Source organism: Tenrec ecaudatus, chromosome 9 (genome assembly GCF_050624435.1).
Source record: "Tenrec ecaudatus isolate mTenEca1 chromosome 9, mTenEca1.hap1, whole genome shotgun sequence".
Lineage (NCBI taxonomy): Eukaryota > Metazoa > Chordata > Mammalia > Afrosoricida > Tenrecidae > Tenrec > Tenrec ecaudatus.
The window spans coordinates 158,107,624-158,127,857 of NC_134538.1; the positions used below are offsets into that span (position 1 = coordinate 158,107,624).

General features: G+C 58.0%; 1 protein-coding gene across 8 annotated transcripts in view; it reads right to left on the minus strand.

The window, feature by feature from the left end:
• The window catches only part of DENND2A (DENN domain containing 2A), a 67,710-nt gene that overhangs the window by 13,511 nt on the left and 33,965 nt on the right, over positions 1-20,234 (minus strand). For 4 of the 8 annotated variants that reach the window (XM_075558744.1, XM_075558741.1, XM_075558743.1 and 1 more), the window contains exons 2-12: positions 17,302-17,390; positions 14,274-15,345; positions 8,965-9,092; positions 7,861-7,982; positions 6,983-7,180; positions 6,528-6,621; positions 6,180-6,230; positions 5,392-5,579; positions 3,526-3,635; positions 2,760-2,829; positions 489-566 (exon numbers count right to left, since the gene is read on the minus strand). In XM_075558744.1, the coding sequence (XP_075414859.1) occupies positions 489-566; positions 2,760-2,829; positions 3,526-3,635; positions 5,392-5,579; positions 6,180-6,230; positions 6,528-6,621; positions 6,983-7,180; positions 7,861-7,982; positions 8,965-9,092; positions 14,274-15,345; positions 17,302-17,359 (2,169 nt within the window). In that variant the 5' untranslated portion in view covers positions 17,360-17,390. Of the gene's footprint in view, positions 1-488; positions 567-2,759; positions 2,830-3,525; positions 3,636-5,391; positions 5,580-6,179; positions 6,231-6,527; positions 6,622-6,982; positions 7,181-7,860; positions 7,983-8,964; positions 9,093-14,273; positions 15,346-17,049; positions 17,165-17,289; positions 17,391-20,234 lie in introns of those variants that run through there. The other 4 variants (XM_075558745.1, XM_075558747.1, XM_075558746.1 and 1 more) reach the window with 2 other exon arrangements.

The following is a 20,234-nucleotide window of genomic DNA, read 5'->3' on the forward strand; positions in this document are numbered from 1 at the left end:
ACAACATGCATGAGACACACTGCACACACATGCATATGGCACACTGCACACATGTTCATGACCCACACAACATATATGAGGCACATGGCACACACACAGATATGCATGGCATACATGCATGGGACACAGAACACATCCCTCACTACATGCACAAGACATGTGACACACACAGCACATGCAACCACATAAGACACATGCACACACACAACACACACCTAAACATGCACACAATCAGAAGGACCTTTTAAATAATGACAAGACTCATAAAGACATGCCCCCATCCCCTGGGAGGACCCTCTTCCTCTCGTCCCCCACTTTGTGCCTCTGCCCCGGTCCAACACTTAGCACAGAAAAGTGGAAGGAGAAGAGGGGAGGAAGCGGGCAGGAAGGTGGATTCTTTCAGGAAGGGCTGGAAATGGGTCTGCCATCTCTGCCCAGGCTCGCCCACCTGCCCATCCTCCTCTGTGCTCTGGCCCTGCCCTGCTCACCTTGGAGAAGAGGCTGAAGCAGCCCAGGCGGCTGACGATGCAGTAGACCTCGGGCAGGCGCTTCCCCTTGCCGCCAGGCTTCGGGAGAGAAACAGAGAAAGCCTGCTGTCACTATCTGCCCCCACCCCACCCTCATGCTGCTGTCGTGGACCAAACTGTGTCTGCCCCATCCACCCACCCAAACACGTGTCCTCGACCCGAGCTGTCTCACTGTGGGGACAGGAGCCCTGTGGTCACAGGTTACGTTCTGGCTGCTAATCAAAAGGGCAGCCTTCTGAACCGAGCTGCTCTGCGGGTCGAACCAGACGGCTGTTCGTGTCTGGGGAGACGCCTCAGAACTGCCCTCAGAGGGGCAGTTCTCTGTCCTAGCGGGTCCCTCAGTCACAGGCACAGGCGGCTGTGGTGGGTTTGGTGTCTTGGTTTGGTTTTTGTCTAATTCCCCTTCGGACGGGGCTTCTTTGTTGTGCTCATGAGGCAGTACCTGCCGGGGTGCATCTTATGTCACTCTCATGAGATCAGGAGCAGAGGAAGCACAGAAGCAGAGACGGGAGGGCCGACAGCCCGCCCACAAGATCCCTGAGGAACCCAGGACAGGACAGGGGCCATCCCGTGGGGCCATCCCGTGGGGAGCTCCTGCTGCTGTGACCCTGCTGCTGGACATCTCCGCGAAAGCCCCTCGTGTGGTGTTTCTGTGACTGCAGTGCTGCGGGCCAGAGGATCCCAGAAACCACAGCTTTGGGAAACCTGCGGAGGCAAGCAGGCGCCGGCCTGGCCCACCCTGCGCTATCATCCTTCGCACCGTGGTCTGATCTGAGGTGAGCAGCTGGGGGCTGAAAGGCCACTCAGTTTTCTCGGGGGTGTGGCCTGCACCGTTCTTATGGCCCTTTCGGCCAAGCTCACTCTGCATCCTGCCTCTAACTTGCAGGATCGGCCTCTGGCTCCTGGTTCTTGGGATGCGAGCCAGCAGCCTGCCCTGGAACCACGCGAGGCAGCAGGAAACTCCAGCCTGATGCCTGATCCACGGCCATGGAAGCCACCACAACAGCACGAGCCACTTCACTGAGCATGCACACATGCGTGTCTATAGCCACACATGGGTGAAGTAGAGGGACAGCAAAAAAGAGGAGGCCTCGACAAGATGGACGGACACAGTGGCTGCAGCAATGGGCCCAAACATAAGTACCGTGGTGAGGCTGGCGCGGGAGCGGGCAGTGTTTTGTTCTGTTGTGCACACGGTCCCTGTGAGTCTGAACTGACTTAACAGCATCTCGAAACAGCAACCCCCCTGACCCCCCCCTCCCACACACACACACACAAACACAGAGCCCAAGACAGGCCTCTGTGCCCGACTTCATAGGCAGGAGGAGTGCCCGGCCACACGATGGATGCCTTCATCCCCAAAGTGCCCACCCGAGCCCAGGGTGAGGTGCCCGGCAAACCAAACCCCAAGCCACTGCTGTCCAGTCGACCCTACAAAGGACTTCCCAGGTGGTAAGCCTTTATGGGGCACACAGCCCCGTCTTTTCTCCCAAGGAGCAGCAGGTGGGTTTGAACTTCTGACCTTGAGGTTAGCAGCCTAAGTCCTAACCCACTGTGCCGCCAGGAAGGCGCCCACACTCGGTGCTTAACCTCCGGCAGAACCAGAAACGACGGAAGCCTACCTTGCCCACGAGCCCTTTTGGAAACCGACTCCTGAGCTAGTTTTCAAACCCAAAGGAAACCAATCTCCATTGCTCAGTGCGGAAGCCATCTTCTGTCAACAGAGGCCTATCCCACCTAGCAGCTCCCGCGACAGCCTCAGCGCGTTTTCCCAGCACCCACTGCATGCCCACATGGCACTGTCCTCTCAGACTGCTGTGCACTCGGTGGGAAAGGTCAAGCCCGGCATTGACAAGGACGCGAGGGTCCTTATGTGGCCATTTCACTGTCCCCCAGAGTAACCTGAGTCCTGAGCCCCGACACCACCGTCATCCTGGAGCACACAGTGGCCTGGCCACCTGACGCTTGCAGGGTGTAAGTGGCCAGTTTTCTCACGAAGCATGTTTTCGGGGGAAGAAGCGGTTGTCTCCCCTTTGATGGGGAAAGGTGGAGAAAGCAAGTCTTCCCCAGGAGACAACAGCCCCACCAGCTGCCATGGGGTCAGTGTAGACCAGTAGGCCCACGCGTTGTCAAGGGCTGGTGTCCTGGGAGGTTGCCAGGCCTTTCTTCCAAGGCAGGGCTCTGGGAGCCCCAGCCCCAGGGGCGCCTGCAGGCTCCTCCTGGACCACTCACCAGCAGCCTGCGGCAGTACCCGAACCGGCGGCTCCCATCTTCCCCGGTCAGCACGAAGGAGAACGTCTCGCTGTGGAGGGAAAGGAGCCTGAGGAGGCTCAGTCGCCGCCAGGGCAGGGCCCAAGCTGCCACCAGGGCAAGGAAGATGGACTGTGGCATCGCGTCCCTGAGAAAGCGAGGGACGCCTCTCTTCACCCACAGACGTCTGCCCCTGCACAAAGTGCCTGCCTGAGCCTGCTGGGTGCTGAAGAGAGAGGGCCTGTGGTTGGGGGGGCCTCGGTGGGCTTCCTGTGCCAGGGAGTGGCTGTAAGGAGCAGGTGAAACGTGCCCTCGGCCCTGACCCTAGAGCCCCCACCCCAGGCTCTGCCAGAGGCTCAGACTATCCTAAAGACATTGGCCCCTGCCCCTGGCCAACCTCGGGGTGCAGCCAGCTGGGTTTGGGGAACAGCTGGAGCAGACAGGCAGGCTCTAACCCCAGGGGTGAAAGCATAGGCCACCCCAGGCTAGGACCAGCCTCATAACTGCCCCCACACTCACATGCCCCCCCCCCAAATTTCCTCCTGGCCTGGCCCAGCAGGGACAATGGGCAGAGCTGTCACCAAGCCCCCATTCTTGTCTGTCTCGGTGGGGGGAAGAGGGTAACCTCCATTCCTGTCTCCTTTCTGCAATGGGAGGGAGGCAGCCCCCATTCCTGTTTCTGTCCCTATGGTGGGGTGGGGACGCCCCACTCCTGTCCCAGCTCAGGGTCCGGGGGCAGTCGACATACCTGGTGAACTCCTGCACGGGGGTCCAGTCCTTGGCGTCGGGGAAACAGAACTGAGGGATGGCCTTCAGCTGGTCCTCAGGTGCCCGCAGGAACTTGAAGGACCTTTCCAGCTGCAGGGAGCGGGAAGAGAGACGCTGGGAAGACACCGGGGCTGGGAGCCGGCCTCGGCACCCCCTCCAGTCCCCGGGGGTCTGCCTCCAAACCCAGTCTGCTTTATCAGAAGATGCTGATGCCTGACTCCTAATGACCCTGCTGTGGCCCGCAGCAGAGTGCCTGAGGGTTTCCAGGGCTCTTCTGCTGCCTGACTCACTGGGCCACACCAGAACCTGGGCATGGCCACCTGGACAGCAGAGCCCCTGGGTCCCTGCACTGGGCCCCTGGCAGAGCATGTCTCCAAGTCTGGAAGCACCCTCCGATTCATGACCAGCACTCATGAAGACAGAGGGCCGAACTGCCCAGGGCCAACTGGATGCAGTGTCACAGAGCAAAGATGCCACGTGGAGCCCAAGGTGTGTCTGACCCAGGCCATGGTGTTGTCGATCGACTGATTTGTCTGTGAGAGCTGGTGAGTAAGGAGGGATGAGGAGAATGGATGCAGCGGAATGTCAGTGACTGTGAAGAAAACTCGAAGTACCAGGGGCAAACCTGCCTGGGAGGCAGGGCGAGCACAGTGCTCCTCTCCGCAGAGGCCTTATGCGCTCGAGGCCAGTCCCTGGAGAAGGACGTCCTGCTCGGGAACGTGGAGGGGCAGAGGCAAGGAGAAAGGCCCTCCAGGAGATGGACTGACAGGGTGGCTGCCACAGTGGGCTCCAGCGTTAGGACCACCGTGAGGACGGGGCCGGTCGGCTGTTGGTGGAACCGACTCACTGTGCTAACAGCAGCAGTGAGCACACGGGGGTCGAGGGCCTTCCGAGTCCCTGGGCGTCACAGCTACAGGGGACGCCAGGCATTAGCAGACTGGACAGGGAACAAGCCCTGACATGGGATGGGATATGGACCTGTCCACACAGTCGGTGTTGAAGCCAGAGGACAAGCTGTCATCTCCGTGTCTCTGCCACCATGCTCCCAGCACAGGGCCTGGCGCACATCTCGTCCAACTCTGTGACCCCAGGGCCAGGCAGAGGGACGCAGCCTCGGGCTCTCAGTTTCCCTGTTTGTACTGGCTTTCTGTGGCAGGCCCACCTGGCTGTCCTGTGTACCACTGAATCTCAGGCACCCCGAGGAGCCGTGGTGGTGTACTGGTTACATGTTGAGCCGCTAACCGCAGTTCAAAACCACCAGTCGTTCCACAGGAGAAAGATGAGACTTTCTACTGTAAAGCGCTACAGTCTCAAAAACCCACGAGGAGAGGTCTACCCTGTCCTGGAGGGCTGCTACGAGGAGGACTCACTCGATGGCAGTGCATTTGTTTTTGGTTGTGTGTGTGTGTGTGTGTGTGTGTGTGTGTGTTGCGTTCACAGCAGGTGAAGCCAGAGCTCCAGGCCGAGTGCCCTGTTGGGACACAGCAGGCTCTGGCAGATGCACGGACCCAGGGGAGCTGCACTGGAAGGGGAGGATACAGAGCTGGAGAGACAGAGGCTGGGACCCCACTTCTAGCCCTCACTGCACCGGCCCCCACGCCTGTCCGCACCCCAGCAACAGCAATCTTCACGTCACACTTGGGTTACACGCTCTGCTGCTGCTGCTGGGACAGCCCGCCCAGCTGTCCGCTGCCTAGCGTGAGAAAGGCCTGGTAGTCTGCCCCCATCAAGATGTCAGCCTGGGCAACCCTGTGGGCAGCACTGCTCCCTCGTGGGGCTGCAGTGAGTCAGGATGGACCCGATGGCCCACAGCTGCACCTGTGGGGCCCGTCCCTAGGGTCCATACCTTCAGTGGGAACTGCTGCGTGAGCTCGGGCACGTAGGCGGCCCCCGCCTGCTTCCTGTGCAGCGACACCACCACGAAGTACTCGAAGAGCTGCCGCTCCTGGTGCTCCAGCAGCCCCCGGTCCAGCGGGGGGCAGCGGGGGGCCTGCTTCAGGCGGGCCCGCACGTGGACCAGGCGCTGGCTGTGGGCTGCAGAGAGCAGAGCAGAGCCACCCTCTATCTGGGCCCCTGGTGACACTGTGGGTTAGGCACTTGGCTGCTAATCACAAGGCTGGTGGTTCAAGCCCACCAGCCGCTCTGCGGGAGAAAGGCAAGGCCGTCTGCTTCCTTGGAAACCTTCTATTGGGTGCTCTGTGTGGTGTTTGGGTTTGGGCTTCCCCACGAGCTGGGAGCAGCTGGCCCAGCCCCTAGATCTAGTGTTGTGGCCTCACTGTCAGGGGATGCTGCACAGAATCCCACCCCCACCCCTGCCCCACTGCCACTCGACTGGACGATGGGCAGGCACGGCCACAGGCCATCTGGAGAGGGAAGCCCGGTGACAATCCTACTGACAATGCCCACCCAGCATGCCTGCATATCTGGGCAGCACTTGAGAGGGTGGAGACAGTCCCCCCCCCGACACGCACCCCCCCTCAGAGCCCCGGCACAGCTCCCAGGGGCTTTAGGACTTCAGGGCCCCCCACACAAGGACCTTAGCAGATCACACTGCTTAGAACCCACATGGGGAGCTGAGGGGGCTGGCTCGGGGACAGTATGGCCCCAGAAGGACCCGAGGCACCCCGCCCTCACCTTCCAGCTTCTCCTCGGCGTCGCTGTCTGACTCACTGTTCTCATCAGTCACTGGAGCACAGACAAGAGGCAAAAAGGTGACGGAGGGTCGTGGCCACTGCAGACCCTCCCGGGGCCCTGCTGTCTGCTTCAGAGGCACTGGGGTCACCACCTCTCTGCCCGGCCAGGGCACATCCAAACTCACTAGGCCCTCGCTAAGGTGGCAGCCGTGCCAAGTGACAAGGGTCGGTGCTGGGCATCCACAACTGCCAGTCAGAGGACAGTGCCCGGGTCGGCGGCTGGGAGAGGCCCCAGACAGACACAATGACAGGCACCATGCGTCCCCTCCCTATGCGGGGACAGGCCTACCTTTCCCGGAGCTGCTCTCTGCCGACTGGGACAGCAGCTTCACGCGCTTCTTCCCCCGCCGGGCCTCGTACACAGCGTTGATGCGGAGCACCAGCTGCAGAGTGCAGGGGCAAGAGTTGGCAGGTCCTCCCCACGGCCAGCGTCCCCAGGGCGGAGGGACACTTCCGGATTTCAGGATTTCTTTTCTGCCTGTGGTCACTAGCCCAGAAGAATGTGCCAGCCCTGTGGGCATCCCTGGGACGGCCGAGGGGAGCCCTGTCACTGCCCTGTCAGGGTGACAAGGAGCCTGGGAGCAGCCATGGGGGAGGCTCCAGAGCCAACTGAGCTGAGATTCAGCAGCATCACAGTGGCAAGTGTCAGTGCACGCTGGCACCGGTTAGAGTGGGGCAGGGCCCATAGGGAAGGGAAGACGGGTGGGGGACGGTGCCACCTTCGGCCTCCGGCAGAGAGGTCACCTTGGGGATCTTCCTCTTCCTGCGGCCATTCTGCACGTCCCCAAGGTTGAAGAAGGTGTCGTCGGGGCTGCTGGGAGTGGACGGGGGGCTGACCCGGGAAGGCGACACGGTCCCGTCCCGGGTCAGCTTCCGTGTGTCCAGAGGCTTGCAGCTGCTCCTCTGGGAGCCGTGCCGTAAGAACGCAGGCTTGACCAGGGCCTGGAGGGGGAGAGGGCACGCATGTGAGCGGCACAGCAGGGAGCCAGGGGTGACACCTTGGGCCTGTCACCAGGACACGTGAGAAGACATCATGCTGGATAGACGGCCATGCTGGACAAAACGCGCGGACACAGCGGCTAAGCCCACAGGCGCAATAAAAGCGGGGCCGGTGGGGATGGCGCAGGGCCCATGGCGTTTCGCTCTGGTCTGCATCAGGTCCCAGGTCATGTGTGCTGCTGCTGCTTCCGCGGTTCCCGTGAGGGTGTCCAGTGGGTTGTGTCTCCGAGCGAGCAGTGGTGGATACTGGCTTTCTTCCTGCCTTGGCTGCCGTGGACTTCCTCAGCTACCTGAAGCTCTGTCCTGTAGCCACGCACCTCGCCGCGGTGGGAGCTCTGAGGACAGAGGCTGGGACGGGAGCCTGAATTCTCTCTTTAGACAAGCGAGACTTAAGCCACAGCCTCGGAGTGCCAGCTCACCCAGCCAGGCCATGCCCCCCAGCTGATGCGTGGATGGGGTCAGAGGCACCACCAGGGGTCACTGGTCACAAAGGCCCCAGTCCACACCACGTCTCCCAGAGCGTGGGTAGGCCTGGCTTCTTCGCCAGTTTTGGGTGCTTTCTGTTGGGGAGATGGGAGAACCGGGGCTGGAAGCCCACCTGCCCCCGGCTCCCTGGGACTCACCTTAGCAGGTGCCTCGGGGAGGCCGGTGGCAGGGCTGCCAGGGAAGGGCAGGGCACACTTCTTTCCCAGGCAGCGGCCATGCAGCTCGATGTCCTCATAGGGGTTTTCCTTTGTGGGCGGGTCTGCAGTCAAAAGCAACTGGTCAGCCGCCTGGGACACGGAGGGAGTTCCTCAGACTGGTCCTGGGGATGGTGGGCTCAGGAAAAGCGGTCTCTGGCTCTGGGGGTCAGGACCCTCCCTCTCTGGGCATTAGCGTGGACCCATGAGCTCAAGGAGATGATGGCAAACCTCGGGGACCTCGGGGAACCTGCACTCCTGGAGCAGGGGGCAATGAAGCCAGTGAACTAGTTAACACGCCTCATCTCACCACGGCCATGGTCACTCCCACAAAAGGAACTTGGTTTTCTTGATGAGTCTGGATGAGAGGTGAGGGGAGATTCACTACCGGCAAGAGAAGAGCCAGGAGTGGAGCACATCCTTTGGACCTGAGATTCCTGCACCCTGACCCTCCCGGTTCCAGCAGAGGAGCAGCAAGGTGGTAACAGCAGAACCAGGAGTCAGAGCAGTGGATTTCCCAGCCCACGGAGCAAGTCAAGCTGGGTGCTTAGGGGCAGGAGGCAGCCTGGCTTGGGGAGTGGGTTGTCTCTGGGCACTTAATTAGGGGTGCTGGGTTTGCGAACCCACAGAGCTGAATCTAAATGATCGGAGGCTGAGGTTTATAGCATAGTTGTGTGCCCTTTGATTGGCTTGAGCTCTGCAGAGGGGTGTGTGTGTGTGTGTGTGTGTGTGTGTGTGTCTGAGGGTTTGGTGTATCTGTGTGTGTCGGTGTGTGTCTGAGGGTTTGGTGTGTCTGTCCGAGGGTTTGGGGGGTGTGTGAGTGTGTGTATTTAGTGTATCTGCGTGTTTGTCTGAGGGTTTGGTGTGCCTGTCCGAGGTTTGGGGTGTGTGTGTGTGTGACTGTCTGAAGCTTTGGGGTGTGTGTGTGTGTGTGTATTTAGTGTGTCTGCAGGTTTGGTGTGTCTGTGTGTGTGACGTTTGGTATGTACGTTTGTCTGAAGCACCCTGTCTGAAGCAGCCGGCCTAACCGGACCGCCGGCCTCTCACCTAGAATGTCTTCGTAGACGTTCTCCTCGGACAGCGTGCGGGAGAGCCCCAGCTTGGTCTGCGCATACCAGTCCACTCTGCAGCTCTCCGTGGAGGACTGCAGCACGTCTTCAAACTCGTACGACTTCCTGGCAGAGAACCCAGACACCGGTCAGTCCAGGCTCACTCAGAGAACGGAGTCCTGGAGCCGTGAGGCTAACGTGCTGGGCTGCTAGCCGAAGGGGCAGTTCAGACCCAGAGCTCTCGAGTGCAGAGTAGAACTGCCCCAGAGAGGGTCAGAGACTGCGACTCTCCCACAGAAGGCCTGCCGCCTCTCCATTTCACCAAGCATGGAAGCCTTCTCCAGGGACAAGTCTCCTGAGAAAACGTCCAAAGTATGTGAGGCAAGGTCTCACCATCCTGGCCTCTAAGGGACCCTCTGACTGTCCTTCCAGGACAGATGTTTGTTCTTCAGGCAGACACAGAACCCCCAGAGAAGGAAGGCCCACTTACAGATCACTCACCTTCTGGCAGCCCCAGAAACCAAGGTTCCACAGGTGCCCAAAGACCCTTGGGAGAGAAACCAGCTGGACTACAAGTTCCACTGACCACTGGGTGGGCCACAAAGAAGCTGGACACCAAAGTCAATGAGGTCAGCAGGCTGGACAGCAGCTCAATGACACTGAGCCAACCAGGCCAACACCCGGGAAGGCCTGGTGGAGGGCTGGCAGCGCATCGCACTGGCCCCGGCTCTCCTGCTTCAGATGTGGCCGGCAGTTAGGACCATCTAAACACAGAGTGCAGGGGTGCATGGGCTAGCTCTAAGTCAGAAAGGGCTCGAGGGTCCCTACCCGCAACATCAACCGCAAACCAAGTCCAGGGAGCTGACCAGAGACAGAGATGCTTCCACCACCAAACAAACACGCCAGGAAAGCCAGCTGGGTTTAGCACCAAGTGCTGCTTAGAATGTGCGCCCACTGAGAGACAAAACCAGGAAACAATCCTATGGGAGGGGTCCACTGTTAGTTGGTTATTTGGCACGTACTGCCCCAGAAGGAGGATTTAAACTGTGGGTTCACAGGGGTTTTTTTGGGGGGGGGGGCTTAGCCTTGGGACACGGCCACCACCAAAAATGCTATTCAGTGTCAGTGGGAAACCTGGACACCCACAGCAGTGTCCTTGAAAAAAAAAACCAGCCAAAAGGAGGAAGCCAACCCGCTGGCGAATGCACAAATGATGCGGAACACCAACCCACGGGGGCTTGAAAATGCCCATGGAAGAATGGGATGAAGAGATAGTGGGGTTCCCTCATGAACTGCCTGGAGGCCCCTCACACCACGGACTATCATTCAGACATAAACGAAACGACTGCCCATGTCGTAACACGAATGGACCCGGCCAGCATGAAGAGCCCAGTCACGCGGGGAGCTGACATCAGGGGCTCCAGTGGGAAGAGAATGCTTTGAGAATGATGATGGCAGAATATGGGCAAAGGTGCTTGACACACTGGAGGAAGGTGTGGATGGTGATAAGAGATGTAAGAGCCCCAATAAAAGCATTTGAAAAAGAATGAAGAAAATATTCTAAAACAGATTGTGGTGATGATTGTACAACCCTTCTTGATGTGACCAAACTACGGAACTAAATGACATGTGAATTATATGTATGTAATTAAATAAAACTATTGAAAATTTAAAAAGAGGGAGACCTGAGGCCATACGTTACAGGACTCCATCCATATAAAAGGGCAGGACTCTGACGAGACAGAGGCGGCCTGCGGCTGCTGTGAGCTGGAGGGCGTGGGGTTCTCTGGTAATGCTGTACTCGAAATACCACGGACTGAAGGCTTTCGCAGACAGACACTCCGAGTTTCAGAGACTGAAAGTCTTTGGATTCAGGGGGGCAGCGCCACGGGAAGGCATTTCCTCTCTATTAGCTCTCTGGGAAGGTGCTGGTCTCCTCTTATCCTCTGCAGGGCCCAGTGTCCCCTGGAGAGTCCCACGTGTCTTGGCATTAGTCTTCCCAGGGTTTAGAAGGTTCTCAACACGGTGCTCTGGGTCCAAAGGATGTGCCCACACCAAGCTCTTCCTCCAGGATAGTAGCCAGGTCTTGGCTTCTCTCTCTCTCATCATCTCAGGTGACGCAGGCCTAACCGTGGGAAAGTCCCCTTTCATCAGGCCAGGGCTGTGAGCCGAGGAAGGGTACTGGATCACGCCTAAATCCCCTTGCAGCCTGTTGGCCACTCCCATCATGGCAGATGATAACATTGCATACTGTCACGGCCCTGAGACTCACCGCACAGCCAGCTGACTCACACTGTGGGGATACACTTCAACCCACGGGGAGGGGATTAGTTACAATGGGGTTCTGTTTGAAAGGATGAAAGTGTTCCGGATCTGACCGTGAGGGTAGCTGCACCTATGGTGAACAGACCAAAAACGATGGGCCCGCACACCTGAACTGTCCAGGAACCTACTCTGACTGCCCGTTTCCCTGCAACTCCCCCCTGCTGCCCACACGGGGCAGTCCCCACCCTTGGCGCTCAGAGTTTGGCACAGTGGGGGAGACCACCATGCTGTGGTCGGGTGCTGCTTCACTGCGTGGTGCGGTGCTCCATGAGGGATTTCTGCATCCCACACAGACGTGCCAGGCAGAAGGAAACTGTTGAAAGGCCAGTGAGAAGCCAGACTGGACAGCATCTTCTGATGTCAAAGAGCCGCTTCCACCTCATGCCCGCCTCTCAGGTTCCCAGCGCCTCTGCTGTTGTTAGGTGCTGGTCCAGACAGTTCTGACTCAGGACGGAACTCGGCCCGGCCCTGTACCACCCTCACCGTGGCTGCAGTGCTCGGACCCATGGATGCAGCTGCTGTGCCGATTCAGCAAGAGCCTGTGGAATCAGCACAGCAGAAGCAGAGTTTGGGCAGCGCGCTGCACAGCAGGACACAAAACACTCACACAGAAGTGTCAGCAGACCCAGCCGAGCAGCACGTGAGCCCCGCAGTCCTCGGGGGCTCTTTCCCCAAACAGAAGGATGTGGACGTCCACCTCCACCACACACACGTGAGGTGACAGGAAACACTGTGGCTTGGGTTGGGGCAGCTTAGTCCTAAGGGGACACCTCTGCTTTTTAACCCCATGAAGAGTTCTTGTACGGTTGATTTACCCAGGGTGATGTGTCCTCTGACCTCGATTGCTGCTTCCATGAGCACTGATGGTGGATCCAACCCGACGCTGTCCTTGACAACATCAACCGCTTCCCTGTTTGCCAAGACAGTGCGCGCTGGTTCGGGGGTGAGGCTCTGGGTCTTCTTTCCACGGACTGGTGATCCACCCACACGGAAGGCTGCAGTCCTTGACCTTCATCCGCCAGGGCTTCACGTCCTCCTCGTTTGCAGCAAGCACATTGTGTCATCTGCAGACCGCTGGTTATTAGTATGCCTTCCTCCAATCTTGATGCCGCCTTCTTCCTCATGTAAGCCAGCTTCTCTGATGTTCTCGGCATGAACAAGGATGGCGAGAGGATTCAACCCTGATGCACATCTTCCCTGATTTTAAGCCCTGGTCAAATGACATGTCATGCGGAAATCAAGAACAAGAGTTTAAAGAATGAAAAAGCCTTGTCACCATTACAAAGAAGTCAAACGATGGTTCTGTTTCCTTTTGCGGATGACAGATAACATACATAGGAGTCCAAGAGAATCAAGGGACTGGCTGTCAGCAGTGACAGACGCATCAGGAAGCCCTGCGACGTACTCCTGGAGAACACATTAGGAGGTCAAGAGAAGACAGGCCGTTGCTTTAAGAAGAGGAAGGTGGGGCGGTGGTCTTGGGCAAGAACTCAAGAGGAGGGGATCACCAGGACATGGGGGCGCGGCGTGGAGGGGGAGTCACAGCCGTGAGCCCAGACAACTGCTGGAGAAGTTCTGCTCGAGAGCTGGCTGCTGGACAGGGAAGTATCACATCAATGAGCAGGTTACAGAACGGGCTGCGAGTTTTACAGACAGTTCCCAAAGCAGAGATGCCGCCCCTCTGAAGCACAGGCAGGCTCCATGCCATCCGCAGACTATTGACAGGGGTGGACAGTGGTGCGGAGAGCGAGGTGCCCAGGGTCAGGGCCTTGTTGGACTGGTCACGGCCATGGGGAGTGGCAGGGACATGGCTGGACCAGACAGCACGCTTCTAGAACCATCTCAAGGAAAAGCATGAGGAAGGGTCTGAAAAGACCCCAGGCACCTGCAGCGAAGGCTGGCCACGGGGGCAATTCCCCACCCTCCCACCCCATGGAGCAGAGTGTAGGCACCTCTCAATTACGGGGGGGCGTGGAACAGGTAATGAAAACACCAAGGAATGCCCCCCATGTCTGAAGCTCCCTCCCTAATGTGGGCGTGGTTCCAGCCACCACAGGGGTCATAATAAAATGGGGCACTTATGCTTTTTAGTTCCTTGGGAGCCCTGGTGGAGTAGTGGTTAGGAGTTGGGCTTCGATCTGCAATGACATCAGTTCAAACCACCACCCAGCTCCTTGGGAGAAAGACAGGGCTTTCTACTCCCATAAGAAGTGAATCTTGGAAACTCACAGGGCCACTTCTACCCTGCCCCACAGGGTCACTGCGAGCCGGCATCAACTTGATGGCAGTGAGTTTGGTTTTTGAATGGCTATAAAGTGTGGATTATATCAGACTCTAGTGTGTGTGTAACAGCGCCGTGAAGACCAAAACGGGGCACTGAGACACGGAGCGCGTGCCTGCTGGTGGAGACATGGTACCAAGACCAGCTGGCAATGGGGCAAAGGCACCACGGACCTGCCACGTGTAAAATCATGGCGTCTAGGAAGAACCGTGAAGTGAGGGTTGCCCACTGAGCTGCCCTCTCAGGCTGCCATAGCTGTAATGGAAGCCACCTGCCCATCTCCCTCTGCCAACCTCTGAGCAGCCAGCCTCTTATCCATGGCGCCACCAGCAAGCTCCCTGCTGTAGCAGCGAAAGTGAGAGCGCACCAAGCCCCAGGCCACCAACACCCGGCGTGAATGCCTGGGGACATGCAGCAGAGGCGCCCGGCGCCTGTGACACATACACAGTTCTGTGGTCACTGGGTTGTGAGCTAAAGAGGCTGGAGGTTTGAGTCCCCCCAGAGGCCCTTGGAAGGCAGGCTGGGGGCCTTCTTGTGAAAACCCTGGGGGCCGTTCCGCTTGAAGTGCCTGCGCCACCGTGATGCTGGCAGCTGTCCCCTCTTCACTTCCATCCACAAACCTTGGTGACAGTCCCACCCTCTCAGGAGCCACCCGGGGAGAGCAGCAGGTAGTGGAGCTGCAGGGCCCACCCACCACCTACCTGTGGTCAGCACTGGGCCTCTGCCTCCCGTTCCACAGTCTTCTGTTCACAGAGGGTGGGGGCGGCGAGGAGGGCAGGGGCGGGGGTGGTGAGGAGGGCAGGGGTGGAGGTGGCGAGGAGGGCAGTGGAGGGGGAGGCGAGGAGGGTAGGGGTGGCAAGCTCTTCTCTCTGCGTATACAGATGTCTGGAGGCCGGGCCCCACCCCTTTCGCCCTCGTGTTTGAACGTCCTCCGGGGCTTGGGCAGCGGGTTGATGAAGGCCCTCGGGGGCGCCCCCTCATACTGCCCGTACATGCTCTCCTGGCTCTGGTTCCAGGCTCTGGCAGGCTCGGGGCTGGGCTCCCGGGCTCCCAGGTCCAGCAGGGTGCGGGTCTCCAGAGGGCTCGGCAGGCAGATGGGGGAGTAGCAGGTCCCGGGGGGCTGAGGGTTCAGGCCGGCAGACCCATCCCTCAAGGCCTGCTCCAGCTTCCTGACCTGTCGTAGCACCGACAGGCTGTCCTTGGGGGGATCCCTGCCGGGCTTCGGGGCCACCTGCTGCCCTGTGCCTCTCGCTGGCTCCTGGCTCCCTGTGTCCTGTGTGCTCTCGGAGTCCAGCCGGGCACCAGACTGGGCCTCCGGGACCCAGGCCCTCAGGCCGTCACTGGCTCTCCTGCCTGGCCCACAGACCACCAAGTCCTCCTTGTGTCCGTCTGTGCTCTTGTGTCCATCTGCACTCCTGCCCGGGTCTGCCGGCTCCCTCTTCCCCTCCCACTCCCAAATCTTGTTCCTAACTCGGAGAGATGCTTGGCGGGCTCTGGAGGCAGAGTGGGGGCTCGGGGACCTGCCAGTGTCCCCTGCCTGGAGCTCAGGGGCTGGGGCGCTGAACACCTCGGCTGGACTGGGCATGCTTGGCTCTTGGGCGGCTGGGGGGAGGCTGCTTAGTGGGTTATTTTTAGGAGTGTCCTTCGGGGAGGGGGTGTCTCTGGTGCAGGCTCCAGGGGAGGGAGGGGGTCTTGATGTGCCCGCACTGGAGGGCGTCGGCGACTGCCTGCGTGGTCCTGTCCCAGTCCTCAGGCCTTCCACCTTGACACACACTGTGAGGACAAACACAGAAGGGTCACAGCTGCACTGGCTCTGCCACTTCAGCCTGCCCAGGGACGTTTCTCTTGGGTGCCAACTCAGCCAGCAGGGTGAGCGCAGGGAGGACTCTGGGGGTGGGTACACCCAGTGGAAGTCCCAGCCCAACCTCCCACCAGCTGTGACCACCGCCTGGCCTTGGACAAGCTGACCTCCTTCCCTAAAGCCCTATAACAGCACATCAAGGAGCCCTGGCGGCACAACGAGTCAAGCGCCGGGCTGCTGGCTGCACGGTTGGCAGTTCAAACCCACCAGCTGCTCCACGGCGGAAAGAGGAGGCTGGTTGCTCTTATGAAGATTTTGTCTGGGAAATCCACAGGACCAGAAGAGAAAGAATTCACCCAACGGCAGTATGTGGTCTGGTCTTTGGTTTTAAGAGCACGTTATCCTCCAAGGGCTGCTGGAAGCCAGCGCCACAGGGGCACCAACTGCATGGGTGTCCAAATAAGTGGCCAGTGGGGAGCGCTCGCCCCGTCCCACTGTGAGAACAGGAGCAATTTGGGAGGTAAGTTGCACCCCAGAGGAGTGGCGGTGGAGGCCAGTGTGTGAGCGAGCGCGACAGGAGGGGACGGTGAGGCCTGGGGGCAGCGGGAGAAGCTCTGGCAGCCCCAGCCCGCTGCAGAGGGGCTCTGTCTGGGGCAGGGAGGGGCTGCCTGTGCAGACACTGGGGGCAGCAAGGGCGAGCTGGCTGTGGCCATGCAGAGGTGGAATGTCCCGATGGCCCTGTGTTTCGAAGTCCATGGACATGCACCCTGTGCAGAATGCCTGGCTGGGGGCCCACGCTGAGCCCCTGGCCCCGCTCTCAGCACCTGGCCACAGCTCAGCCCATCTTCTAAGAGTGGTGACTGCAAGGGCTCAAGAAAATGACCCTTGGAAGCCAGAGAGCCCATCCCAAACAACAGCCCCCCCCCCCAAAGGGCAAACCGTGGAACGCATTGTGACACAGAGCTGTGGGGCAGGGCAGAGTAGAACTGCCCCCCAGGTTCCCAAGGCTGCTCTCTTTCCGGGAGTGGAGGGCCTCGTCATCCTCCTGCAGAGCGACTGGTGGGTGGGAACTGCTAGTCTTTGGGGTCAGCAGTCACGTGCTTTAACCATATGCTCCCCGAACAATCGACAGGCAGATCCTACAGTCAACAGTGAACCTGAGAACAACCAGCCAGGTGAGGCCCACAGGGCAGCTTTGCCCAAATGAAAGGTCGGATGGCAGGAAGGGCTGGTAGCGGGACGCAGGGACCCAGGGAGGCCGTGGGGACCGTGCTGCAGCATGGTGGGCACGGCAACCGGTGCATGGATGGTTGGTTGGGAAAGGCCACTGCATACATGTTCCCTCAAAGCACGATGAGATGTTCTTAAAATAACACAAGGCTCCAAACCAAACACACTGCGATCCAATTGATTTTACTCAGAGCAACCTTGTAGGCCAGAGCAGCGGGGCCCCTGTGGGCTCCCCGGGGCAAATCTTCACGGGAGCAGACAGCCTTGTCTTCCTCCCTCAGAGAAGGCGGTGGGTTTTGATCTGCCAGTCTTGCGGTCAGCAGCCCAGCACACAATCCACTAAGCAACAAATCCCACATCACACTTACTGCCATCGAGTGGATTTCGACTCTGAGCGACCTTGCGGGACAGCGTAGAACTGCCCTTTGGGTTTCTGAGACTGTTACCTCTTTATGAGCAGAGAGCCTCGTCTTTCTCCCAAGGAGTAGCTGGCGGCTTCAAACTGCTGACTTTGTGGTTAGCGGACCAACAGGTAAGGAACGCACTCCGTCACCAGGGCTCCTTATAACAAGGTGAGTGAAATTAAACCATTTTTAGGGACCAAGGAAATGGCACCCCCAGTTCTTGGCAGTGGGTGGGGCAAGGAGGGGGCAGGGAGGGTCCAGTGCAGCCCCAGGAACCCGTACTTGGGGGCCAACCTGCAGTGCTCCCACTCAGTCCAGCGGCGTTTCCCTCGGAGGTCCTGCGCCCCGTCATCCTGTCAGTGCTGGGCAGGGCTCCCGGTCACCTGGAGGAGAGATGCTTGTGAACCACTGGAGAGGAGGATGCAGGCTTGCCCACCCCCTCACTCTCTCCCAGGAGCCCCTGAAGAAACAGAGGGCTGGGCAGAGTCTTGAGGGCCACTTGCTGCCAGAGCCATGCCAACTTCTGGTCATTTTGTTATTTTAGCTGGAGTCACCACAAACTGGAGGCAAACAAAGAAACGCTGAAGAAAATGCCACTACCACCAGCAGTGGCCCTGACCTGACCAAACCAAACCAAACCAAACCTCACGGCCATCAGTGGGGTCCAAGTCAAGGCGAGCCTCCAGGACAGAGTGGACCGGCACCTGTGGGTTTTCTGGGCGATCAGTCTTCATGGGCGGAGAAAGCCTCATCTTTCTCCCGTGGAGAGGCTGGTGAGTTTGAACGGCCCACCTTCCCAGGGGTCCCTGTCACCTGCCCATTACACTTTACCCTTAACCCTTCACAGAAAGGAAAACGTTGTGATCAAGACCAGTCTGGGGAAATGCTGAAATAACTAAGAAAGCCATAACCAGCCCACGGAGGACAGAGGAGTATTCGGAGAACCACGCCAGGCCACCTCCCACCACGCGGGCGGCTGCAACCCCTCTGCCGCCTTCCCTGTGGGCATTGCCCCACGGACGGCATCACACATAAACCTACTCACACGACACAGTAGAAATGACCCCACCCCCAGGCATCAGCAGTGGGGTGGGGACCACACCAGTAGACGCTGTCAGAGGGGCGGGTACTAAAATGACTGTATTTTGCACAAGGTTTTGGTAGCAGTGTATGGTTTTATTTTTTTTCTTAAATCCAAATATCGCTGTGGTAAGCTATAGCAACCAAAACATCTTCCATAAACGTAGCTTCCAAGCTCCAAACTCACTGCCATCGAGTCAATGCCAGTTCATAGGGACCCTCTAGGACAGGACAGAACTGCCCCTGTGGGTTTCTGAGACTGTCATTCTTGACGGGAGTAGAAAGCCTCATCTTTCTCCCTTGGAGCAATTGGTAGTTTCAAACTGCTGACCTTGTGGTTAGCAGCCCAACACGGAAACACTATGCCACCAGGGCTCCCTAATCTCAGCCCACATGTCTCAACCCACTCTGTGCTCATTTACTGGTCAGAGCTGGCACTAGGAATCAAGTAGGCGATATTTGGAGTCACCTCATCAAGAATTACAAGCACACTGTTGCTGGTGATGTTTTTATAAAATAGTAACTAGGGGAGAAATCCAGGAAGGCTTTTTCTCAGTGACTAATAATGTATCAGTTCAGTGTAGGCAGACTTCCCAGTCTTTCAGTTGCTAAAAAACAAAAACAAGGTAGCTAATATCAGGGGCTCAAGTGGGAAAAGACTCAGGAGGAGACTGTTGACAAGGACCTTCCCCCAAAGCCAGAGCAGATGTCTTCCCCTGGAGCTGGTGTCCTGAATTTGGACTTCTGGCCCCCTAACTGTGATACGGAGCCGAGGTGGGGGTGTTGGGGAAGCATTGTGTGGGATACAGAAAGGTTCTTCCCCAGGTTGTCTGCTGCTTGGAAGTATTCTCCGAGGGCATTACGCCAGAGAGCAATCGACTCTACTGTCTGTCCCTGCTGATAAGGATAGTGGACTGCTTTCCTGGAGGAGAGCTCAGTATAGGTCAATCAACTCAAGGAGGGCCAAAGTTAAGCATTGCTATGTCAGCAGTTCAAACCCACTAACCGCTCCGAGGGAGAGGATGAGGCTGTGTGTTCCTGTAAAGATTACAGCCTTGGACACCCTATCGATATCTATGGTCACTCGGAGTCAGAACCGACTTGATGGCAGTTTCATTATTTTATACTATTTAAGTATACAGAATGCTAGATCTTCCTGAAGCACTATCAAGATCACTGATGTACTTATGATATCTACTTCAATCATCTTTTCCATGGCACATAATTGTGTATCTTTCGCTAAGTCAACATTCACACCAGATCATTGGTGAAGAAATTATCTTACCCCGATGGTGGGTAACTAGACTAAATTATACACATAATGTTTACATCAATGACTTAGCACAGTTCCTGACACAGAGTAGGAGCTCCATAAAAGAATTCTTTTTTATAACAGAATAAAGACGCTAACGTAGCATCTCTTGAAGAAATACTTTCCCAAGTAGCTAACAAGCTTTTTCTTTTGAGCTGTGAGAATAAACGTGTCTGCTAGAGCCCTCCCATGTGTGGTATTGCCATCACAGCGGCATGAGGTACCGGAGACAGGTGTTCCCCCACAGGGATTGGTCTAGAAGGATGGCTCCCCAGCAGGAGGCAACTCCATGGGCAAGAACAATCAACAGGACAGGGACCACTGGCCTTCCACACGCAAGTGGGTTCCTGAGTCTACAGGCGGCTTGGAGACCAGGAGTGCATGCTGGGTAGTTTTAAGACTTTCTGCTGCTGTGACTACTCAGCCACTGAGCATCTTGCCTTTCCACGATGTAGCCCGCCAACATTTCTGACAAAGGCCTGCTCCTGGGAACTGTGGCAGGAGAATGTAAATGCAAGCCCACTCGGGGATGCGCCTGAGGCCACAAAGTCAGCCAACGATTCGTCTTTGCCCGTTCACGCTCATGAAGCCAAGTTCAGAACATTCGGACACAGAACCAGGATCTTGGCCGCCTTGGCAGCGCAGGAACTCGGCTTCTGCTTGCTGCTCTATCTGCGGCTCCCGTTTCCCCTCCGTCACCTGCAGCATCGACCTGCTCCCACAGCTCAGAGGTTGGGTTCACCGTTTGGTCCAGACAAGACTAGGTGTGGTGTGGTGTGGTGTGGCATGGTGGCGATCCTGTGTATGAACTCTGCATTTTTGGTGGGACGGGCTT